Below are 24696 nucleotides of genomic sequence, written 5' to 3' on the forward strand. Positions count from 1 at the left end.
CAAAAACCAGCAGTTCATGAATTTCTTTTGGGGGGTGCGTTTACACAGTTCTGCGTGTGGTAAAATTGATAAAGCGGTTTTATTCTTCAGGTCAGTACGATTACAGCGGTACCTCATTTATATCATTTTTTTATGTTTTGGTGCTTTTATACAATAAAACCAATTTTATACAAAAAATAATTATTTTTGCACTGCTTTATTCTGCAAGATATAACTTTATTTTTTAGCTGATGATGCTGTATGGCAGCTCATTTTTTGCGGGACAAGATGACATTTTCAGCGGTACCATGTTTATTCATATCCGTCTTTTTGATCGCGCATTATTGCACTTTTTGTTCGGCGGTATGATGATAAAGCATTGTTTTTGCTTTGTTTTGTTTTTGAAGGGGTTCACTAAAGGGGTTAACTAGTCGGACAGTTTTATAGGGCGGGTCGTTAAGGACGTGGCTATACTAAATATGTGTACTTTTATTGTTTTTTTATTTAGAAAAAAAAGATTTTATTAGGGAATTTTTTTTTTATTTATTTTGTTTTTTTATAAATTATTTTTACAAGTGTTTTTTACTTTATTATATTGTCCCAGTGGGGGGACATCACTGTCTTGTGTCAGATCGCTGATCTGACACTTAGAACAGCACTGTGTCAGATCAGCGATCTGACAGGTGCTGCTGCAGGCTTCCTCCGTGCCTGCTCTCTGCAGGCACTGAGAAAGCCGCCTTCATGCAGGACCCCGAAGGCCACTGCAGTCATATTAGATTCGGGGGCCATCAGGGAGGAGGACCCTTGGAGTGACGCAGCACATTGCGTCACCCCAGGGGTCTCAGGGAAGCATGTAGGGAGCGCCCTCCCTGCGCGATTCTTCCCTGTGCCCCCGGTACAGTGCGATCATGTTTGATTGCAGTGTGCCATGGGTTAATGTGCCGGGGGCGGTCCGTGACTGCCCCTGACACATAGTGCTGGGTGTCAGCTGTGATAATCAGCTGACACCCGGCCACGATCAGCGGAACTCCCCCTGTGATTGCCGCTGATCGCGTTGGACGAACTATTACATCCTTGGGACTTAGGTACCAGGTCACATGGACAGAATAGTACGTCCAATGTAGGTAAGGGGTTAAATATCACCAAAAGTGTAATGTTTTAGGTAAAACTACGTCAGAGAGTGGACCCTCTGGATCGTGGATCCGGAGCCCCTGGGCCGAGCACGCCAGGTGAAGACCGACCCCTATACAGGGATCGTTTGGGGCAGGACCACAGAGGACGGAGGTGCGACAGCCGGAACCAAGAGGGACGGCTCCACGGACATAAGGGGCTCGGAAGACAGAGGGCTGAGATACGAGCAGGGACCGGAGGCACAGAGGAAAACACAATACAGGGAATGGCAAGAGGACAGGCCAGGGCTGACTGGAGACAGAGGGAAGGGGCACAGAGGATAGCAAGGAAGCAGCGCCTGGACAGACTGGGGAGGGCGAGGGAGACGAGGCCGAGGACGGCAGGGAGGCAGAGCCTGGTGGTCCTGGAGGAGGACAAGGCAGAGGACGGAAGAGCTACAGGAGAACTGTAGTGGCCAGAGGGTGCAGAAGCTACACAATCATCAGGCGTCCTCCTAACAGCGAGGACGCCTGAAATATACTAACCCCCGGAAGTGCGTCCCCCAGTCCAGCCCCTCAGCGCCGCCCACCGCTGGTGAGAGAGAGCGGGAGGGGGCGTGCGCATGGCAGTGGGCGGGTGCCAGGAGCCGCAGTGAGGGCGAACGTGCGACGGGCGCGCGCCCGGACGGGGGCGCGCAGGTAAGGGGATGCTGCGGCGCGCGCGGGCATAGCCGCCGATGTCACAGTACCCCTCTCCTTACGTCCTCCCCTACTGAGATTGGCCCAAAAATTTTTCAGAATCCGGGGAGCGTTGATATTTTCTCGAGGCTCCCAGGACCTTTCCTTGGGACCAAAACCCTCCCAATCGATAAGAAAAAGGGTCTTACCCCTGACTCTTTTCATAGCCAAGATGTCCTTGACCTCGAAGACGTTGTCCGAGGTAACAGGTGAAGGAGGGACGATGGAAACTGGTTGGAACCGATTCAGGACTACGGGTTTCAAGAGCGAGACATGGAAAGCGTTGGGAACCCGGAGCAAAGCAGGCAACCTCAGTTTATAAGCCACTTCATTAATGCGTCGAATCACTTCAAACGGCCCAATGTACCAAGGACTCAACTTGTAAGAGGGAACTCTCAGACGGATATGTCGAGTTGAAAGCCAGACTTTGTCACCTGGATGGTACGGAGGCACGTCCTTTCGTCTTTTGTCTGCATGTTTCTTGATTCAGTTGTTGGCACCCTTGAGCGCCTCCCTGGTCTCTCTCCAAATCTGCGAGAATTCCTTTGCGAGAGAATCAGCTGCGGGCACTCCCGTAGACGTGGAAAAAGGTAACGGAATACCTGGGTTTTGACCGGTTACCACAAAAAATGGTGACTTGGCGGTAGATTCGCTGGGATGGTTATTGTGCGAGAATTCAGCCCAAGGTAGGAGCACGACCCAATTGTCCTGATGGGCGTTGGAGAAGTGACGTAGGAAGGTGGTTAACACCTGATTAATTCGCTCCACTTGCCCGTTGGTCTGAGGATGGTATGCGGAGGAGAAGTCGAGAGATGTACCCATAAGCCGGCAGAGAGCCCTCCAGAAGCGGGAGGTGAACTGGACCCCCCGATCCGACACAATCCGCTGAGGAAGACCATGCAGCCTGAAGATCTGGTGGATGAAGATCTCGGCCAACTTCGGGGCGGACGGCAGTCCCGGTAAGGGAACGAAGTGGGCCATCTTGGAAAAACGATCTGCTACGACTAAGATGGTGGTACATCCAGCTGAGCGGGGTAAATCAGTCACAAAATCCATGGCGATCTGCTGCCAGGGGGCCTCAGGAACTGGCAATGGGTGAAGAAGACCGGCGGGCAAAGTCCTAGCCACCTTGTTCTGGACACAGATTGTGCACGAGGCTACATAGTCCATCTCATCCTGGTGAAGCGTGGGCCACCAGTAATACCGGGAGATCTGTTGGCCTAGGCTAAGAATGGGAACGAACAAGGGTACGCAAACAGCTTGCATGGCAGGTGTGCCCCCAGCGCAAGATCTCCCCGGAATGCCAGTCGACAACTGGCTCATGCCGCCTAAGCCAAGGTAGTCCCAAGAGAATGGCGTGGGATAGTTGAGGCAGGACATAAAAGGCAATCTTCTCGGAGTGAAGTGCGCCAATTTGTAGTTTTACTTCAGTGGTAACCGTGGTGATGAGCCCAGGCAGAGGTTTGCCATCGACGGAGGTGATTGCTCGGGGATTACTTAAGACGACCACGGGAATCTGGAGTTTGTCAACCTCTTCCTGGCGGATGAAGTTGCCTGCTGCGCCCGAGTCCACATACGCCTCCACGGAGCCACGCCCCCGACCTGTAATAAGCAGAGCTGAAAGAGTAAGTGGAAGAGAGGGGGTCTGATCACCTAGGGGGCCCTCTCCTACCTGGCCTAGGCGGATGCGTTTCCCGGTCTCTCAGGACAAGTGCGTACGAAGTGATTGGCCCCTCCACAATATAAACAGAGTCCCTTAGTCATCCTCTCCTTACGCCGTTGTTCGGACAGCTTGATGCGATCCACCTGCATAGGCTCGGGAGCAGTGTTACTAGGGAGAGCAACAGCGCACGGAATGGGAGCTTGGTATAATCTAAAGGGCCTCTTCTCCCTGGCTGACTCTCTAGCGCGTTCCTGAAAACGCAGGTCAATACGAGTAGCCAGAGAGATGAGATCTTCCAGGGTGGTTGGGGGGTCACGCCCGGCCAACTCATCCTTGATTTTACTAGAAAGACCTCTCCAAAAGGCACCGACCAGGGCTTCATTATTCCACCCCAGCTCCGAGGACAAGGTCCAGAAACGGATGGCGTATTGCCCTACCGTAAGGGACCCCTGGCAGAGGTTAAAAAGGGCCTCTGTAGAGGAAGCAAGGCATCCGGGTTCATCAAACACCTTACGAAATGTTTCCAAAAAACTCTGGATATTAGTCACCACCGGGTCATCCCTCTCCCACAACGGATTCACCCAAGCCAACGCCTCTCCCTCTAGATGGGACACTATAAAGGCCACCTTAGCACGGTCCGTGGGGTATTGTTGGGGCAGAAGATCAAAGTGCAGTCTGCACTGGTTTAAAAATCCCCTACACAACTTCGGGTCCCCACAGTACCTAGGCGGCTTACCAAGACGGGGAGGTGGGAAAGAGACGGCGTCCCGGGCTTGGGTAGAAGCGGCCGCAGAGGACTGCAAAGAAAGCAGCCGATCATCCACGGACGCCATATACCCCAAAATGTGAGATTGCGCATCGCGCTGCTGTGCGAGCTCCTGCTGGAGGCTGACTAAGAGAGGTGCATGCGCTGGGTCAGCGGTTTGCAGGGCGGAGAGCCGGGTGTCCATGGACTTCATGAATGACATAATTCGGGTCTGATTCTCTCTTAAGAAAAGCAGTTCCTTTTGAGTGGCAGCCGCGGCACCGGCAGGGTCCATGGCCTAATGATACTGTAATGTTTAGGTAAAACTACGTCAGAGAGTGGACCCTCTGGATCGCGGATCCGGAGCCCCTGGGCCGAGCACGCCAGGTGAAGACCGACCCCTATACAGGGATCGTTTGGGGCAGGACCACAGAGGACGGAGGCGCGACAGCCGGAACCAAGAGGGACGGCTCCACGGACATAAGGGGCTCGGAAGACAGAGGGCTGAGATACGAGCAGGGACCGGAGGCACAGAGGAAAACACAATACGGGGAATGGCAAGAGGACAGGCCAGGGCTGACTGGAGACAGAGGGAAGGGGCACAGAGGATAGCAAGGAAGCAGCGCCTGGACAGACTGGGGAGGGAGACGAGGCTGAGGACGGCAGGTAGGCAGAGCCTGGTGGTCCTGGAGGAGGACAAGGCAGAGGACGGAAGAGCTACAGGAGAACTGTAGTGGCCAGAGGGTGCAGAAGCTACACAATCATCAGGCGTCCTCCTAACAGCGAGGACGCCTGAAATATACTAACCCCCGGAAGTGCGTCCCCCAGTCCAGTCCCTCAGCGCCGCTCACCGCTGGTGAGAGAGAGCGGGAGGGGGAGTGCGCGTGGCAGGGGGCGGGTGCCAGGAGCCGCAGTGAGGGCGAACGTGCGATGGGCGCGCGCCCGGACGGGGGCGCGCAGGTAAGGGGACGCTGCGGCGCGCGTGGCCGCTGGAGGGGCATCGGCGGGCATAGCCGCCGATGTCACAAAAAGTTAAGTTTTAGGTCTTCTTAGTGAAGGCTATTTTAGGGATTTTCCAATTTGCTTGGATTATATATATCAGTGCTGGTGGAGCAGGGTCACAGGAGGTGTTTGATGGTCCGGCGATGATCTGACTCCCATCCCAGAATGGTGTGACAGGTTCGGCGCTGCTCAGTGGTTTACATAGGGAGGGCCATCATATTGTGTAGAGGGAGATGTGAGGGCTATTCTACTGCTGTAAAAGGACATGTGTGAATATCTTACTGTGTGTAAAAGGGATGCGGGGACATCATATTGTGTATGGAGACCTATGGGGGCCATTACACTTTATAGGGAGCTGTGAGGGCCATCATACTGTGTATAGAGAGATGTGAGGGTTACGGTATTTTGCACTAAAAGGGCATGTGAGGATATCTTACTGTTTCTAAAAGGGATGTGGGGTCATCATACTGTGTATGGAGACCTGTGGAAGCCAACACACTGTGTATAGAGCGCATGAGCGCATAGGGCCATTATACGTGAATGGAGCACCTGTGAGATCATGTTACTGAGTTTTTGGGGTATCAAACTTTGCTGGGATCACCATACTGTACTTTTAGGTGGGTATTCACTGTGTAGCCTATCATACTGTATGTGGGGTGGTGGAAGTTGGGGTGCATGACTCTCAAAGGGAGCCATGAAATTGGTATATTAGTAGATGAAAAACAACAAGGGGCATGTGGCAAATTAGGCTGATGAGTTTTCCATCTGATAGGTGCTTTAACATTACATTCAGAGAAGCAGGAAGATTAGCTTGTCAGCAGGCGATCACAAGTATTCAAATTGCATATGAATAATTACATGCTGTCTGATCGAACTGGCAAGCAGAGTTGAATCCTAAAATTGTGTATCTTATGGCAATATAATAGCATACAGTACCTGGTCCCAAAAAAACCCTTATTGATAATGCATTGGTTTTGTAATTTGGAATCAAGTTCTCTGCTGAGCACAATGTTCCTCAGTCTGACATTGTACTTGAGCCGTATCCAGTGCGCACTGTAATTAGGTCCAATATTCTATTCTAACAATGTAATTGTGCATCAAGGAAACATCTGTTCCTCCAACATTAATGTTTGCGCTGTATCTCAAATACAAAGGTAGACTTATTTATAGTTCAGGTTAAAATCATGTTGAACCAAAATGTTCCATTATTTATGTGCTCATATCTATTCTGCTTTATATAGTTTATTAAATTTACCTTTGATTTATTTTGTGTTTGTTCTCTAAAAGATTCTTCTACCATCCACATATTGACATTTAAAATTATTTAATATGTATTGGCTTATCTTAGTAATCTAGTATTTAATAACATGGCAATTTACAATGTAGCTCCTGCTTAGATGTATTATGATCTTTTAGAAGCTGAAGTTAATGAGGTCATTGGTTTGGGCTCCTTGGTGCCTAAAACTCATAAATGCTCATAAATATTGCTTGCTTATCCAAACAGTGGTTTCTGAGAAGAATTTTTAGAAAGTAATGCTCTGATTTCTACCAGACCAAAGAAATATATTGAACAAACTCTAAAACCATAATTACCATATATTTCCAAATTATAAAATGACATGTAAACATGTCCCATCGATAGTTTTAACAGTAATCTTAGGGATGGAACCTCGGGTCTCACATAGGTTGCACAAAGCCATCAAGATAAAATTGTGTAGACTTAAAAAGAATACATTAGCTGATTCAAAATTACTGTAATTTTTACATAGTCCATTCATTTACAGAGGCACAAAATTAATTAGATTACAATGACTGACCAGCCCCTTTATGATCTGGAGTGGTTTTTATGTAATTATTTTATGACAAATTAGGAAAATAAAAGGTTTCAAATTGATTCCAAATGATGAATATACATTTTGCAGCTATTCATGGAAACTCTCAATAAGCAGTTCAAAGAGGTGAAGGAGACCACCAGCAGGCTGAAAAAAACCCCAAATTAATATTGTAAAGTAATAAGGGACATTAAGGAATGAACAGATCAACAATCTGGTACAGTCTTAAAAAGAAAAAATGCAGTGATAAGATTATTGGCAACTCTTTCCTGCTAAACAAAATCCATTGCCCAACATCAAGCCATGTCCTGAGGACTTTCAAGCAGGTGGTTGTATCACTGTCAGAGTCTACAAACAAGAAATGTCTTCTTAAAGTCATCTCTTGGCATCGCAGACTTGGCCCTATCCTGGATCTCATCATACCTAACAGACCGAACATTTAGTGTCTCCCTCTCACACACCACCTCCTCACCTCGCCCTCTGTCTGTCAGTGTTCCTCATGGCTCTGTCCTAGGACCCCTACTATTCTCCATCTACACCTTTATCTTGGGACAGCTCATAGAATCCCATGGTTTGCAGTACCTCCTCTATGCCGATGACACGCAGATCTGCCTATCTGGACCCAACCTCGCCTCCTTACTAACTAAAATCCCACAATGTCTATCTGCTATCTCAGCCTTCTCTGCTCGCTTTCTCAAACTGAACATGGACAAAACAGAATTCATCATCTTTCCCCCATCTCACTCTACCTCTCCACCAGACCTATCAATCAATGTCAATTGCTGCTCTCTTTCCCCAGTCCCGCACGCTCGGTGCCTTGGGGTGATCCTCGACGCTCTCTTTCAAACCACATATCCAAGCTCTCGCCTCCTCCTGCCGCCTCATACTCAAAAATATTTCCTGGATCCGCTCATCCCTCAACCACGAAACCACAAAAACACTAGTGCATTCTCTTATCATCTCCCGCCTCGACAACTGCAACCTCCTATTCTCTGGCCTCCCCTCTAGCACTCTGGCTCCGCTCCAGTCCATCCTACACTCTGCTGCCCGACTAATCCACCTGTCTCCTCGCTATACCCTAGCCTCCCCCCTATGCCAGGCCCTTCACTGGCCTCCTATTGCCCAGAGGCTCCAATTCAAAACCCTAACCATGACATACAAAGCCATCCACAACCTGTCTCCGCCATACATCTGTGACATGGTCTCTAAGTACCTACCTGCACGCAACCTTCGATTATCTCAAGATCTCCTTCTCTACTCCCCCTTATCTCTTCTTCCCACAACCGCATACAAGACTTCTCCCATGCTTCCCCCATACTCTGGAACTTTCTGCCGCAGCACATCAGACTCTCACCATCAATGGAAACCTTCAAGAAGAACCTGAAAACCCACCTGTTCCGACAAGCCTACAGCCTACAATGATCCTCGGTCTACTGAACCACCGCACGACCTGCTCTACCCTCTTCTACTGTATCCTCACCCATCCCTGCAGACTGTGAGCCCTCACGGGCAGGGTCCCCTCTCCTTATGTACTTGTGTGTCCCTTGTCTTACACATGTTTATTGTACCTGCCTATATTTCCCCTTTTCACATGTAAAGCGCCATGGTATAAATGGCACTATATAAATGCATTATAATAATAAAAATTAAAGCACCCCTCCAGCATTTTTTTTAATTTACCGCTGTAGTGGTGTCACTAATCTAAGTTCTCTGATCCTAACACTATACTCTCTGGGGCTGTCTTCATTGGCCCCTCTCTGGTTATCTTCTGAAGTTTAGCATCTTCCAGAACTCTCCAGTTCTGACTTGGCAAGCCAAATGTCAGTACTCAATGTAAGTCTATGAGAGCCAGGACAAGGTTTCCAGTCAGTCAGTAGTTGTGGTCACAATACGATGGCACATGACAAAGTGGTGCCAGGAAAAGCAAAACACTATGGCTGGTGAGTATAATTCAAGGTTTAGGGAACTTACATTAGTGGCACCAATCCAGCATTGAAATAAAACCAATGCTGGAGTGGTGCTTTAAAAGTAAATCCATAGTTTTTTGTTTTTTTTAAATGACAATCACTGGGAATAATCAAGAACAGAAAGACAAGATTAGACTTTTTTTCCATTGCTTAAAAGCATTTAAATAGCATGTCAGTTCTGTAGCAATCTTTTATGGTGAGATGAAACCAAGGTTATCATAGGAAAAATGATATGAAAAGTCTGGAGAAGAAAAGGAAGGGTTCATCTTATGAAATACACCTGATCATTTGCCAACCAAAGTGGAAAGACTTACATTGAGAGAGTGGTGCAATAGAGCATATATCACTGCTTTACAAATGTTTTCTACTTGGGCTTCACTAGCTTATCCATGGTGATGCCAAGACCTCAGCTCAAATACCATAGTGTAGCACCAGATACCTGCCCAAAAGTGCTAAACAACCTGGACAGAGGCCCTGCATTTCAAAATAGTATGGCCAAACACTAATAGTGCTCACTAATATGAAGCAGAGAGACAAATATATTTTTTAAGTCAAATGAGATGTCAGGAGTTATTGGTGACTTCTCAGTATGTTGGAACTACCTGTTACGATATCACATTTGCCCCCCAAGACATGCAATAGAACAGAAAAGTAAAGGATTTTTTCACACAAGACGTGGTCACTGTGCTATGAATGGACTCCTATACTGCATGTGTGGGTCACCCTCCCAGGGCTGTGGGGTACTCGGTACCGGGCCCGATGGGCTTCAATGGGAGTTGTCACGACAGCTGGGACCCGGCCTGTGGCCCTAGGTGCCCATTGTAAAAGGGGGGAAATGTTCAGTGTGTTTATGATGTTAGGGACGGCGGAACACACCAAATATAAATAATAGGAAGTGCGTCCGCCGCCCGGGGTCCACCGTGCAGTAGGTGTAACAACCGCTGCTAAGTAATGGCAGACTAGCTATACGGCGATATACTGCGCTCGGGTTAAACGTCACCCGAGGTGCACAGAGCGGACTCTGTTTAAACTCACAGAGGTGCTTTAGAACCAATAAAGCATAAACACCAAGCCTGTTAGCTTCACAGGTCTCAGCTGGCGTGCACACACGGTATACAGTCACAGGACATGGCCCAAGGCTGAGGTCGGTGTCCGTCCTGACCTACCGTGCGTGCGTCGTCGCTACCGTGGACGCCAGTAAGTGCTGCTAACTGCAGCGTGGCGGTAACTACTGCCTCTGTACGACAGTGCCGTGAGGCATCACAATATCAGACGCTAGTGTAGCGGTGCGGTATGCACTGTGGCGTATGGCTTGCCAGTGACTGGCGCTGACTATAACTCTAGTTCCCTATCCACATGCGTAATATCAGAGGGAAGGGGTTTCAAATGAGTCAGTCACCAGAATCATACATCCGTCACCATTCACACATCTAGCAAGTATAGCCTATACTAGCGCATGGCCGAGCGGCCATGCAGGCCTTTTATAGCCATGCGCTTCTGGGACCTTACAGACCTCTGAGATGAGCCAATCGGATCAGAACAAGGACCTGAGCACGTGACCCCCGATCTCCACTGGGAGATCGTTTTGTGGGCATGCCCAGTAGCACGGCGAGAGGACTTAGCCTCTGGAGTGGTTTCCTGCAATGCAGGCTGCGCTACCATTGCTGGTCCAGAGGTGGCAGCAACATCCAGACCGAGAGAGCTGGTCCGAGCAGGGCGCCTGGATTGCCAAGATTGCTGTGCAGGTCCCTGAGTGGTCGGAGAGGAATGGGAGACCGCTGGATGTATGGCTCTGGATTCCTGCTGTGCAGCTGCAGGAATCCGACGCCTAACATATGATGATTAGAGTTTATAAGTGAATGATTCGTGACACCACCTGTGGTGTTCGGCAATGAATGATGTTAAGCCGACGCTGCAGACCGATCCTCTGGGACAGATGGTGTGGGGCAGCAATGATGTTATAGCCCTCCACAGGCAGGACTGTAGTCCCAGGGCAGAGTAGGTGAAGTGACACTTAGATGGTGTAGTGTCAGGCGCAGGGGATGTAGCAGTGCTGGGCAGGTTGATGCAGGAATAAGTGGAGGACACCAGGGCATGTAGTTCCAAAGCTTTACTCACAGTCTGTTGTGGCAAAAGAACCCGCATCCGTGCCATGTCCTCCAGGCCAGGAGCTCAGCCAACTTCTAGGCAAGATGAAGTACTCCTTTCCAACACTCCGCCAACTTGTGTGCCTTTTCTGAACGTCTCCCTCTTAGCGCCTTTAGTGAAGTACTCACAGTACTGAGTTACACTGGAGTTCCTCCTGTCAGATGTTCCTATGAACTCTACTTGTACGGCAGACAGCTGTAGCCTGCTTCGGGGACGCCTTACTTCCTAGTCCTGGCTAACACACGTTGCTGTTGTGCCCCCAAGTTTTTTGTGGGAATAAAGTGGTGACAACTTCTATTCCTCCGGTGTCTGTCGCAGGACCATTAGTATCCATACAACCTCGGGGACCAGACCCCGGCCTTGCGCTTAGAACTTTGGAAGAGTTCTCCTCTAGCCCTAATCCTCAGTTCTCTTCTTCTCCTCACGTTCTGTACTATTTCTTTACTTCTTATGGAGAGTCAGGCTTTCTATTAATGTTCCTTTCCTGTGCCAGCGGACCCAGGTCACTGAGGTCGGCTGCAGCACTCCCTTCATCCATCCCACTCAGGGGATCTCCTTTCACAGACTGACCTTGTCAGACTCCTGTGACCAACTGACTAAATCCTATCCTCTTCCCGCTCTTTTAGTGCAAACTAAACTCCACCCGCCTCCCAGCATGTTTCGTGTTCCAAGCAGGGAGCCACCAAAGGGTGCTTTGCTACACTACTATGTTGTGTGGGATGCAGGTGTTGGAGTGTGGTCAGGTGTCTCCACCTTACCTGGATGGTGGGGTACCACACCTCAGGAGGAGGTGCAGTACCTCTGTGACGACTGAACCCTCAGGGACACCACATCTGCATCTGTGACTATAAATATAGTATAATATAATAATAAGAAAAAAAAAACAGTGTGCATAAAAAGCAAAAAAAAATAAGAAAAGTTTTATAAAAAATATGTATATAATAAATAACAGACCAGAGATTACATTAAGAATATCTAAATTACCCAAATAATAGTGTCATGTTCTAACTTGGTGTAGACCCCATACAGTTGTCCATCCCCTAACGCACCTCACAATAACCATACAGAACACTATACTCGACAAAATAATATATTAGAAATGCTTTGTAGTTGATTGTGTCTTAAGTTTCAATTTGCTTGCTTATTGTACATTTACATGACATAGGAACATTACCAAGAAAATGAAAAACAGGAAACGTCCAACACTATGTCTTGTATGACGATCAAACACTGCCATCTGCTGTAAAAGCCTTCTCCCGCAGCTTGTAATTCCTAACATCTCAGCCCAGAAGTATCATCTCTGTATTTCCTCTAGCTTTGTTAAGCCAATTTTTGTGTGCTAGTAACGACATACGTGAATATAGTTCTATAGTTCTAATAAGGACACACGTGAATATAATAGCATTTCTACTGATCAAATCAATAAAAAAAACATCACTTGTAGAGTCCTGCAGCTATTTTTTAGTAAACTGAATCTCATGTCAGTTTTTTACATCAAATTATGAGCACAAAATCATTTATACGACTGATTTACATGTAAACAAAATGTACATGTTTTTACATATCACTAAAATTATAACATGTGAATGGCAAAGCAATTTATGATTAAGTGATCCATTTGTGTTAGTCTGCAGTTAAAGGGAAACTGTCAGCTAATTCATGCTGCCCAATGCACGGGCAGCATGAAACAGAGTCCGACTGCTTAACTGCATTCTGGTATACTGTACTATGAAACTGTTCCGGCATTTAAAGAAAATACAGGTTGAAGATTCTTTTCTCTACTGTAGCTGATTGACTGATCTCTCCCATATGTTTATTGAACTGTGACATGTATGTCGGCTTACCAGAGTATAAATGTATATACCTGTGTCTGCATCAGTATAATACTGTACATATTGTAAATAGATTTCATCATCTGCAGTGACGTTGTTATTTGGTTACAAGATGTCGCTGTTGCCTAAGCATTACTTGTGGGACTGTAAGATGCAAAATGAACGTCAGAAGTGGAGCTATAATATGAGGTAATTAATGATGAGCGAGTATACTCGTTACTCAAGATTTACCGAGCATGCTCGGGTGATCTCCAAGTATTTGGATGTGCTCGGGGATTAAGTTTCTGTCACCATAGCTGCATGATTTGCGGCTGCTAGACAGCCTGAAAATATGTAGGGATTTCCTAACATACAGGCAATCCCCACATGTCGTGAGGTAGCGCTGTCATTTAAGTAGGGGATCACTCACTTGGCAGCCACAAAATCAGATCCGGAACAGGTTTTCCATAAACTCAGAACAGTCCATGCGGTTTATTAAACATCATAAACCATGACCAGCAATAAATAAACGGCATAGCGTCCATGACAGAGCTTCACTCTGTTAGCAATGTCCGATATGCAGGATTTTCATCCTCACAGTTATATCTCACCCCGTCAGGGTTCTCTCATGGCTGCTTCTCCATACTGCAGACATTCATTCCCTCCAGCGACCTCTCAGGCACTTGCAGCCATTAAACACAGCATCCACACGTGCTGTCAGGCAGGAAGCCCCATCTCAGCGGGACATTCCACACTGGACCAACCAGGTCCCAGCATTCACCCCCATGTGACCTACCCTGGCCACATTATATGGTTCATAGCCACGCCCACAGGGTCACATGACTATGACCTCATCACTGGTCCTTCAGGCATTTACACACTCTTTACAACAGTGCTTTAAACACACCCCCTGGGTGGGTTTGTAGGTAACCAGGCCCGTCCATCTCTCTAGTTATCTGGAGACTTCTCCCTTTCACATTAAAGCAGCACCTCAGCAGTATCACTGCTGATCAACACATAAGTCTCCATCTCAAAGCCACCCACTTTGAGATACATAATGGCCATTCAGTATTCTGCCGTTCATCCTTTCTCCTGGGACATCCACACAGGGCCCCCTAGCGGACACAGTGGTTACTACAGCACAATGTATTCAGGCTGGCTAGCAGCCACAAGTCATGCAGCTACGGCGACAGAAACAAAATCTGCGACCACAGCCAAATACTCGGAGATCACCTGAACATGCTCGGGAAATCTCGAGTAACGAATATACTCGCTCATCACTAGCGGTGATATGAAACACAGGAAGAGGAAGGGCAGTCTGCAGTTATTGAAAACAGGAAGAGGACAAATCTATTATTAACCTTTTCATTCTCCCATCTTTGCTTACTTTCTGGCAAAGATGAATTCAGATTTACATTACTGCGGCAGCCCATTACCAGTCTCAGGAGTCACGTGTATGTAAGGCACGTCAATGCTGCAGGCAAGTAAACAAAAGACTCATCGAAATAATAAACACTAGGTCTGTGGAGGACTCATCTACTTAGAAATTTGGTTATTCTTTAATCACATTTGCTGCAGTTTTTGAAATTCCAGACAATCCCTTAGTCATCAGTTGTCTGTAGAAGTCTTCATGTTATGTATGATGCTGAAATAATTCATTACTCTGTAAATACCGAATGACCTCTAAATAATACTTATACCATACACAGCCATATATACTGTATACATAATTACTCCCACCATATATACTGTACATTAATCCACAGCATACACTTTATGTTCTGAAACATTTATAGTAGACAAGAGATAATTCAGTTCACCCCTTCCAAGGAAAGCGTTTTAAGTTCCTTGGAACTTGAGCATGGATTCGCATCTCTGCCGGACGCCTTTAAAATGTGCTTGAAGAAAAGGAAGGAATCCAGCTCCAAGGAATAAGATCAATTCCTTTTATTCAGTTTCAATTGTAAAAAATATACCAAAATGTCATGCAACATGCAGATACCGAGTGTACCGGTGAGAAAAAGTGCTTGACTAAAACTGAACACGTTTCGAACACACATGTGTTCTTAGACTCAGTTGAAACATTTATACAAGACCTTACACTGACTACCAATAGTGACAAATATACACATCTACATATGTATTCACAAACATATCCTTTATTTTTAATAATCTTTATTTTTATATAGCGCTAACATATTCGGCAGCGCTTTACAGTTTGCACACTTTTTTTCATCACTGTCCCCGATGGGGGCTCACAATCTAAATTCCTTATCAGTATGTCTTTGAGGTGTGGGGGGAAACTGGAGTACCCGAATGAAACCCACGCAAACACGGGGAGAACATACAAACTCCTTGCAGATGTTGTCCTTAGAGGGATTCGAACCCAGGACCCCAGCGCTGCAAGGCTGCAGCGCTAACCACTGAGCCACCGTGCTGCCCCATATACTATATGCATTTATATACTGTAAGCATACACTTTTGCAAACATTTGCACTTTCCTTCATGTCCTTTGAAGTCAGAATCTGGAGCTTTCACTTCAAGACCAGTGTCTGTAATGTTGTGAAGCAGTGAGAGCAGAGAAGGAATCTCCTCTACCACTACCACTAGGTGACTGGCCATGCTGTGTGATTGTCTGCATCTAAAAGTCAGTCGGCTCAACAAAAGGCCAGTAACAGGAGGCTGAAGCCTCTGCCTTCCACTCTCAATGTGAACCATGCTCCTTATGTTTGGTGAAGCAGCAGATTGACAGGTACTCCACGAAAGAAGAGGGCCAGTTGGCTGGTGTGTGTGCTCTGCTGTTTAGGTGACTAAAGTGTGATGCTTGCTATGTTCGGTGCACCATGATAATTCAGGTCTTCAATCTGAGTCTATAGATGCACTTCATGTCCCTGGACACCTAATGCGGGACCAGCCCAATGGATACATGCCTCCCAGATGTCAAGTAGATTTCTAGTTTTGACGTGTGGGAAGGTAAAAAAAGTGCCAAATTAATTTTAGGTGTGTGCCACTTATTGAGTTTGATGCAACTTACTCCAACTGTACATAAACCATGTCCTCCTTCCCAATGAGAAAATATATATGCTCTATTATTGTCATGTTCAGGGAGTATTTCTTTTGTTTCTGGTGTTCTGTTAAAGCAATTATGTTGTCTAATCCGTTGCCTAAATGTTTACTGCCAGATAATGGGTCAGTCCGCTAAAGGCCCCGTTACACATAATGATGTCCCAGCGATCCCACCAATGATGTGACATGATGGGATCGCTGGGACATTGTTAGACTGATCGCTGGTGAGCTGTCAGTGATCAGGACCAGCGACGCTGCACGCTGGTTTCTAATGTAAACGTTGGGTATCCAGGAGCCGCGGCTCCTGGATACCCAACGTTTACTTTGGAAACCGGCATACACGCTGGTTTCCAAGGTAAACATCGGGTATCTAAGAGCCACGCAACTCCTGGATACCCGCTGTTTACCTTGGAAACCAGCGTGTAGCATCTCTGATCGCTGGTCTCTTGCTGCCACACGCAGCGATGCGTGCTGGCCAACGGGAGACCAGCGATCAAAAAACGGCCCAGGCCGATCGAGCACGATCAGCGATAACCAGCAGGGGGGCCGGTCGCTGATCCCTCTCACACACAGCGATCTCGCTGGCGAGATCGCTGTGGCATCACAAAATCAGTGATCTCGCTAGAGAGATCGCTGTGTGTGATGGGGCCTTAAGGGTGAAATTCTGAACATACGTGAACGTAGACATACACATTGCACATATGAACATCTTGAACTTTTAATTTTAGAAATAGTTCCATTTTTTAGGCTGTCCTTATTTGTGAAGTAATGGGCTTGTTGATTATAATGTGATATACCACTTGTAGAGGTCAGCAAATAAAATACCAGTGAGATTGAATTCTAGTAGAATTTTACAAAAATTCACATTGACCAAAATGTAGAATTTTTTTATCATTCGACTCCACTTGGATTCAGCAAAATGGAAGAAGGTGGCTGCTATTTTTCTGAACTTTAAAAGGCTATCAAAAGTTTAAAGAAAAATCTTTTCTTTTATCTCATCACTCATCTCTCCTCTTTGGCCCCTCCACTCCTAACTGACACCTATCCTGCCCTTAACACATCTTCTGATTCCCACTGGAAGTGCTGAAATTTCCAGTTCTCTGACACTGAGCTGGGACATCCAGCTGTGATGAGGCCTGGGCCAGATTTGCACATGCACACATAAGGCTGTGTGCACACGCTGCGGATTTTGCTGCGGTTCCGCAGTGGATTTGGCCGCTGCGGACCCGCAGCAGTTTTTGCTGTGGTGTACAGTACCATGATTCCCTATGGGAATCAAAAACCGCAATGCAGACCGTGCGGAATTTTCCCCGCGGATTATCTGTGGTTTTCAATCCACAGAAAGAATTGACATGTCAATTCTTTCTGCGGATTCTGCTGCGGTTTGCCATCTCCTCCATTGAAGAAATGAAAAACTGCAGGGCAAAACCGCAGAGCAATCCGCAGGTAAAACCGCAGGTATTTTGACCTGCGGATTTTACAAAATCCGCGCAGATGAATCCGCACCTAATCCGCAGCGTGTGCACACAGGATAAGATCACAATGAGGCCGGAAAGGTGAGCGGTGAGTATAAGTATTTTGTATATTTTTTACATCTTATGTTTATTATGCTCTAAGGTCTTGAGAGACACCAGAACTAAAAAGAAACATTTAAACTCATGGAGAAAAGCTTCTCCTTAAATCAAATTTCCTGGGAAAATCTGCGTGACCAAGCAGATTAAACATTTTGCTTGATCTGCTCATCTTGGTGTTTAGGAAAAATGTTGGTACAGCCAGGGTGTTATATCATATTTTTTTTCAATTTATAATTCAAGTTTTAAATCTAAAAATTTTGCAAATTGTCCCAATACACCTGATAACAAAAAGGTCATGTTTATTTACAGAGCCCAGGTGGACATTGCATTTAATTCCCAGCTGGCCTAATAAGCCAACATATTGAATACCTTGTTGTTTTTGTGTCTTACTATAAAATTGTAATGTTTTGCTATGATTGCTTTTCTCTTCTGCAATGGCCAAATTCTTTTGAACACTATACTAAGTAAACATGAGTATTACTCTCATTTAATGTTTCTCTCTTGCTTTTCAGCTCCATGTGAAGCAAATTCATTTTTTTGTCATAGTAATATGTGCATTAATAATACATTGGTCTGCAATGGAGTTCAGAATTGTGTATACCCTTGGGATGAGAACCACTGCAAAGGTAACACTTAGAATAAGAACTGATTTTAGTAGTTTATTATATTAAAAATGGAAAAATAATAGTAAACACTGGGTTTAGCGTTATTATAGATGCTGGCATTCATAAAGTTTGAATTCCATACAGATAATCTATTGACAAAGTTTTTATTATTGAGTTATAAAAAATACAAAGTATTATTTTTTTAATATTAATAAATTGCTATTAATTCTCATACATTATTTCTCCATCTCCAAATGACTTTGTGCTAGGATGACACAAAAAAATGATCATGATGGACCCTGTTTTTAAAAATTAATTCATTTAGAAATTGATGGCAGCAACACATCTCACGAAAGATGGGACAGGGCCATATCTTCCATTATATAGCATCTGCTCTTCATTTTACAATAGTCTGTAGACGTCTGCGAAATGAGGAGACTAATTTCTGGAGTTTTGGGAGAGGGATGTTTTCCTATTCTTGTCTGATGTAGGATTCTAGGTAGGCCGGTGTCACACTTCCAAGAAACTCGCATGAGTCTCGCACATCAGTACCCGGCACTGCCATCGGCACTCGGATCAGCTTTCAGCTGCATGTATTTCTATGCAGCTGAACCAGAGGTGTAGCTAGGGGTTCAGCTTAGGGGGGGGCGAAAAAATCTGAGTGGGCCCCTAACCGGTAACCCTGATTACAACTCAGGTGGCACATTCTAGTCGTGAGTATAGGAGAACCTCAGCAGATGACCGCGCTGTAACTGAAACAAATCTCTATACAAAAAACAATACTAATATAACCGCCATATGGTGACTTCATAGTGGTAGATACCAGTCCTGCAGAATATACAAGAGTTTACTATACAGTTACATATGATAACTTACAGGCCACATTCTTTCTGATAATCGTTCACTTTTACACCTTACTCCGACCGACATGTCTGCTTCTCCAGCCAGGACTCATCTGCAGAGAATACAACAAAGACACATTTGACTTCTCACATTTCCAGCTTAATACCCATCTATCTCCAACCTGCACAAACTACTCACCCAATACTGAGCTGCTGCTGCCGTATGTGTCCCTACTATTCTACCTGATACCCCAATACTGAGCTGCTGCTGCCGTATGTGTCCCTATTACTACACCTGATACCCCAATACTGAGCTGCTGCTGCCGTATGTGTCCCTATTACTGCACCTGATACCCCAATACTGAGCTGCTGCTGCCATATGTGTCCCTATTACTGCACCTGATACCCCAATACTGAGCTGCTGCTGCCGTATTTGTCCCTATTACTGCACCTGATACCCCAGTACTGAGCCGCTGCTGCCATATGTGTCCCTATTACTGCACCTGATACCCCAATGCTGAGCCGCTGCTGCCGTATGTGTCCCTATTACTGCACCTGCTGTGTGGTACAAGCGCAGGGATCCTCTAACTGCCTCACATAATAATGCCACCATTATGCCCTTTACATAGCAGAATGTCTCTTGTGCCCTCACAGTAGCTCCCACACGGTATATAGGCCCCCATACTGTATGATGGCCCCCACAGAAGCCTTTAAACTGTACTGTATAATGGCCCCCACATTAGCTCCCATACTGTATAATGGCCCCTGCATTAGCTCTCATGCTCTATACTGACTCCCGCATTAGCTCATCCGCTGGATTATGACCCCCGAATTAGCTCTAACACTGTGTAATGGCCCCCGCTGTATCTCCCATTCCTTTGATTCTGGTCTCTGTCGGTCCCTGTCTGTGATATATATGACAAAGAACTAAATAGAAGAAAATATAAACAGCCAGTGGGTGCGTATAGAGTCCAGGATATGGGTATAGCTCCCTGAATGTACCCAGGTGACCCTAAAAAAATACTCTTGTCTGAACAAGACCCCAAAGAGGAGAAAGAAAGAGGGAATTAGAAGAGAGGAAGGTAAAATATTACTCATGTAAAGAAGAAAGTGCACCCTGGTATGTCTTCTCTTTTATTCCCCTTTCTGCCTTTGGGGGGGTCTTGTCCAGACTGAGTATACGTTCAGGGGTCTATATGTGATCAGCTATACGCACCTGCTGACTGTTTATATTTTCTTCTATTTGGCTCTTTATCATATATATTCATCCTCAACTTTGTGGGGATTGTTTTTTTACTAAAAAGTTATATACTGTATTTGGGTTTTCATGCTTGCCACCCTGGATTTACAATATGAGATGATAGGACCCTCACCCCGGCTACAGGACCAAGATCACAGGGGGAGTGTATATATACTGTATATATACACATATATGTAGAGATATATGAAATATACGGCTGCCAAACATTCCAGGCATTTACCAATCTTCAATATAGCAGAAAAAATGAAAGTAGCACACCATTTAGACAAAATGAAAAAAAACAGAGTTTTGGTTCTCCTGGAAAAAGGTTCTCAGCGAACCAAAACATTCCTGAGCCCCAATAAGCTATTAAAACACTATTTTTTAATTTTGTCAATAGTCCGCTGCCTTCATTTTTTACTACTATAGATTTTTACATTTATATACCGTATACACCATATATATGATACCACTCATGTCAGTCGCTCTGAGGCACAGTGAGATTTATGGCAGCTGATTTGCACTGACAGAGACGCCGTCTGAGCTGTATAAAAGTTCAAGTAGCCGCCACAAATCTACTGTGCCTCAGATACAAGAAAATAAATAATCCAGGATTTGTCAGGAGCTGAGCAGCATCCTTCCCCCTCCTCACTGCACAGACCCCTCATGGCCCCCAAGTTCTTACTCACAGCACAGTCTTGTCCTGCTCCTGTCCAGGTGAAGAAGCTGGTGCTGTGTGGTGACCTCTCTCCTGCAGACACACAAGGAGCAGTGTGGGCGTGTCTGCAGTTCGCTTGAGGAATCTTAAAGCTATAGTCTCCCTGCAGCTACAGTGCAGCTTAGCTACATTAGCGAGCTGCGCACGCTGACATAGTTAACAGGGGCAGAAGCTCTGGGTGGGCCCCTCAGATCAAGGGGACTGGGGCCATTGCAACCTCTGCCCCCCTGCTAGCTACGCTACTGAGCTGAACGCTCCGGTCCCGAGTGCTGGCGGCAGTGCCGGGTATTGACGTGGAAGACTCGTGCGAGTTTCTCGCAAGTGTGACACCGGCCATACTCAACAATCCTGGGTCTTGTATGACTTTTTTCAATATTTTCTATTGGTGAAAAGTTGGGACTGCATGCAGCCAGTTCATCACGCCAAGTTATTCTTCGAAGCCAGGCTATTTTAATGTATGTAAACCAGTATGTGGTTTAGCATTGTCTTGCTGGTATTTGCAAGGCCTTTTATGAAATAGTCATTTCTTTGATGGAAGTAAATGTTATAAACCTCTATAAAATGCTCAGCTTAAACAGTGCCTTTCAATATATGTAAATTGCCCATGCAATATGCACTAATGCAATCTCATACCATTAAATATGAGAAATAGAGACCAGGATCAGCCCTGTCTTCTGTTGCCATGAATAAATTAAGAACAGTCTATTTTTGTTTGCTCATTGCTGGATTCACAGCCACACTGCTCAGAACAGTTGTATAATGTCCTTCATTCTGCTGAATAAAGGACATTATACAACAGTACTGAGCAGTTTGGCCTGATTCAATTGTGGAAACAGAAGACAGTGCTGATCCTCATCTCCATTTCTGTTTCTTCCACTTTGGGAAACTCCTGGATGCTGTAGAAGGTAATTACACCTGACTCTGCAAGCACATTCTGTGTCTTGCACTTTTGCTGTGGAGTGATATCCTTCTACCTCTAGGACCTAGCGGTGATCTCCACCATCTGCTGCTGATTAATACACCCTTGCTGCAGCCTTAAAAATCTTTAGTTACTTCAGCAAGGGGTGGGTCAGTGATAGCTATGCTTACCTCTGTCTGCTGTAAGTGCTAGAAGTTGACTAGTTTCTTCTTGGAGCCTTTTGGAGGATTGCTGGCATGAGGTTTCTTGTGTCGTCTCAAGCTAAGTGTATTCCCTCATTTGCCTTCATGCTTTGTTTTTAGTTGTAGTGAGGGCTGACTAGTGCTGACACCTTCCCCTCCCTATCCAGCGCCTATTGCTATGGGCAGACAGGGACTAGGTTCCTGCTCTTCGATAGGTGTGGAACCTATTTAGGGATGTAAGGGCAGACAGGGTATTGTCAGATCTGCCTAGGGGTCCCCACTCTCCCCTTTCCTATTGTTTGGGCTCTTCTTGTTGTTGTGCACCTAGCTTCTCCCTCACCCAGCATGACACTCATAACTTGGAATTTCACAGTTTTTTTTACTGTTTGCATCAGTTCATGTAAAGAACATACCTACAACTGTGAACATTTAGTTTTCTTTTTATTGTGCAGTAAACAACAAATAGGACAAAATAACTGAAAACTTTAGTGTACATAACTATAAACCCCTAAAGTGAATACTTTGTAGAGAGTCCTTTTGCGACACTTATAGCTGCAAGTAGCTTTGGATAAGTCTCTGAACTTTCTGCATCTTTCCATTGGGATTTTTGCCCATTCCTCAAGGCAAAACTGATCCTGCTCTTTCAAGTTATATTGTTTCGTCTGGTGAACAATAATCTTCAAGTCTGACCACAGATTCTTAATTGGATTAAAGTCTAGGCTTTGCCTAAGCCATTCCAAAATATATACATTTATCTCCTTAGACTTCTTGAATGTTGCTTTAGCAATATGCTTTAGGTCATTGTCTTGTTGGAAGGTGAACCTCCATCCCAGATCCCAGTCTCTAATATCTGACTGGCGGAAGCAGGTTTTGCTCAGGAATATCCCTGTATTACGCACCATCCATCTCCTCCTGACAAGGAACTTTTCCTTGTTGCCAAAAAACATCCTCACAGCATGATATCAGCTGCCACCACCATGTTTCACTGTGGGGATGGAGTTATTGGGATGCTCACTTTTGTTGGTTTGGCGTCTGACATAACATTTAATGTTGTTGGCCAAAAAGTACAATTTTGGTCTCATCTGACCACATCACCTTCCTCCATACAACTGGGGAGTCTCCCACATGTCTTTTGGCAAACTCAAAACAAGCCTTACAATTTTTGTGTGTAAGTAAAGGCTTTTTTCTGCCGACTCTTCCATAAATGTCACTTCTATACAGTGTACGGCTTATTGTGTTCGTATGGACACATACTCAAGTCTCTGCTTGGTAACTCTACTGCTCCTTCAGGTCTCTGTGCTGCCTCTCTGATTAATGCCTTCCTTGCTTGTGGGTGGCTCTCTCTTGGCAAGTTTATTGCGGTGTTATGTTCTTTCCATTAGATAATAATGGATTTGATAGTGCTCTGGGTGGTTCATTGGAGATTGGGATATTTTTTCATAACGCAAATCTGACTTGTACTTCTCAACATCTTTGTCCCTGACGTTTTTGGAGCTCTCCATGGTGTTGTTTGGTTAGTGGTGCCTCTTGCTTAATGGTGTTGAAGCCTCTGTGGTCTTTCAGAAAAGTTGTGTGTATATCGACTGACCTGGTGACACTTAGATCATACACAGGTGGTCTTCCTTTCAGTAAGTATGTGATTTAGGAAGGTAATTGCTTCAACTAGAAATTTTTAGGTGCTTCTTAGCAAAAGGGGTGAATACATATGCACATGTCAATTTTTAGTTATTTGATCCCATAAATTTAATGTATGCCTATATTTTTCTCATTTCACTTCACCAATTTAGATTATTTAAAGCTGATGCAAGGCATACAAATTGGATTGCAAAAATATTTAAACAAATGTTGTAATATAACAAAATAGGTAAAAAGCCAAAGGGGTGAATACTTTTGCAAGCCATTGCATGGCTTCTTTTTTGCATGATAGAGCTTAAACTTGCATTTATGGATTGCAAGGCAAATTACATTAACAGACAATGATTTACAAAATATTTTTGAGCCCATGCAGTGGTTTGAATGGCTGGATTTTAGTGCATTGCTCTGAGAGTCCATAAATCACGAACATCCAATATTGACTAGCAGCCTTGGTACTTGGATTTCTCCTGAATCTCTGAGTATTTTGATATTATGCACTGTAGATTATGAAATAGTCAAAGTCTTTGAAATTGTATATTGAGGGACATTTTTAATTTTTTTCTCATTTTTTTTCCCCTCAATTTTTAGAAGTAGTTGGTGACAGGCTGGTGAACTTCTAACCATATTAGCTTCTGAGAGATTCTGCCTCTCTAACATACTCTCTTTACACACAGTCATTTGAGTCAGTTGAAAATTTATCATAGCTAGACCTAAAAATAAAAGTTCTTCAGAAATAAAATTTTCTGTTATAGCTAAGATGATGTTGAATAATATATTTAGTAAAACTGCTGTGTTAGGCTGAATTCTCACTTGCACTTTTTGGAGTACAGTATATCACCAGGTTTTCCCAATATAAAGTATGACCGCCACCTTTAATTTCTCTTTTACAGCATACTAATATAATGATTGACTGATTCAACT

At 45.2% G+C, this 24696-nt stretch overlaps 1 protein-coding gene across 3 annotated transcripts in view; it reads left to right on the forward strand.

The window, feature by feature from the left end:
* Positions 1-24696, forward strand: part of NETO1 (neuropilin and tolloid like 1) — a 302715-nt gene that overhangs the window by 257222 nt on the left and 20797 nt on the right. For all 3 annotated transcript variants that reach the window (XM_073590007.1, XM_073590008.1, XM_073590009.1), the window contains exon 8: positions 18147-18260. In XM_073590007.1, the coding sequence (XP_073446108.1) occupies positions 18147-18260 (114 nt within the window). The remainder of the gene's footprint in view (positions 1-18146; positions 18261-24696) is intronic.

This window comes from Dendrobates tinctorius, unplaced genomic scaffold (genome assembly GCF_039654945.1).
Source record: "Dendrobates tinctorius isolate UK_male_01 unplaced genomic scaffold, ASM3965494v1 ptg000115l, whole genome shotgun sequence".
Taxonomy (NCBI): Eukaryota; Metazoa; Chordata; class Amphibia; order Anura; family Dendrobatidae; genus Dendrobates; species Dendrobates tinctorius.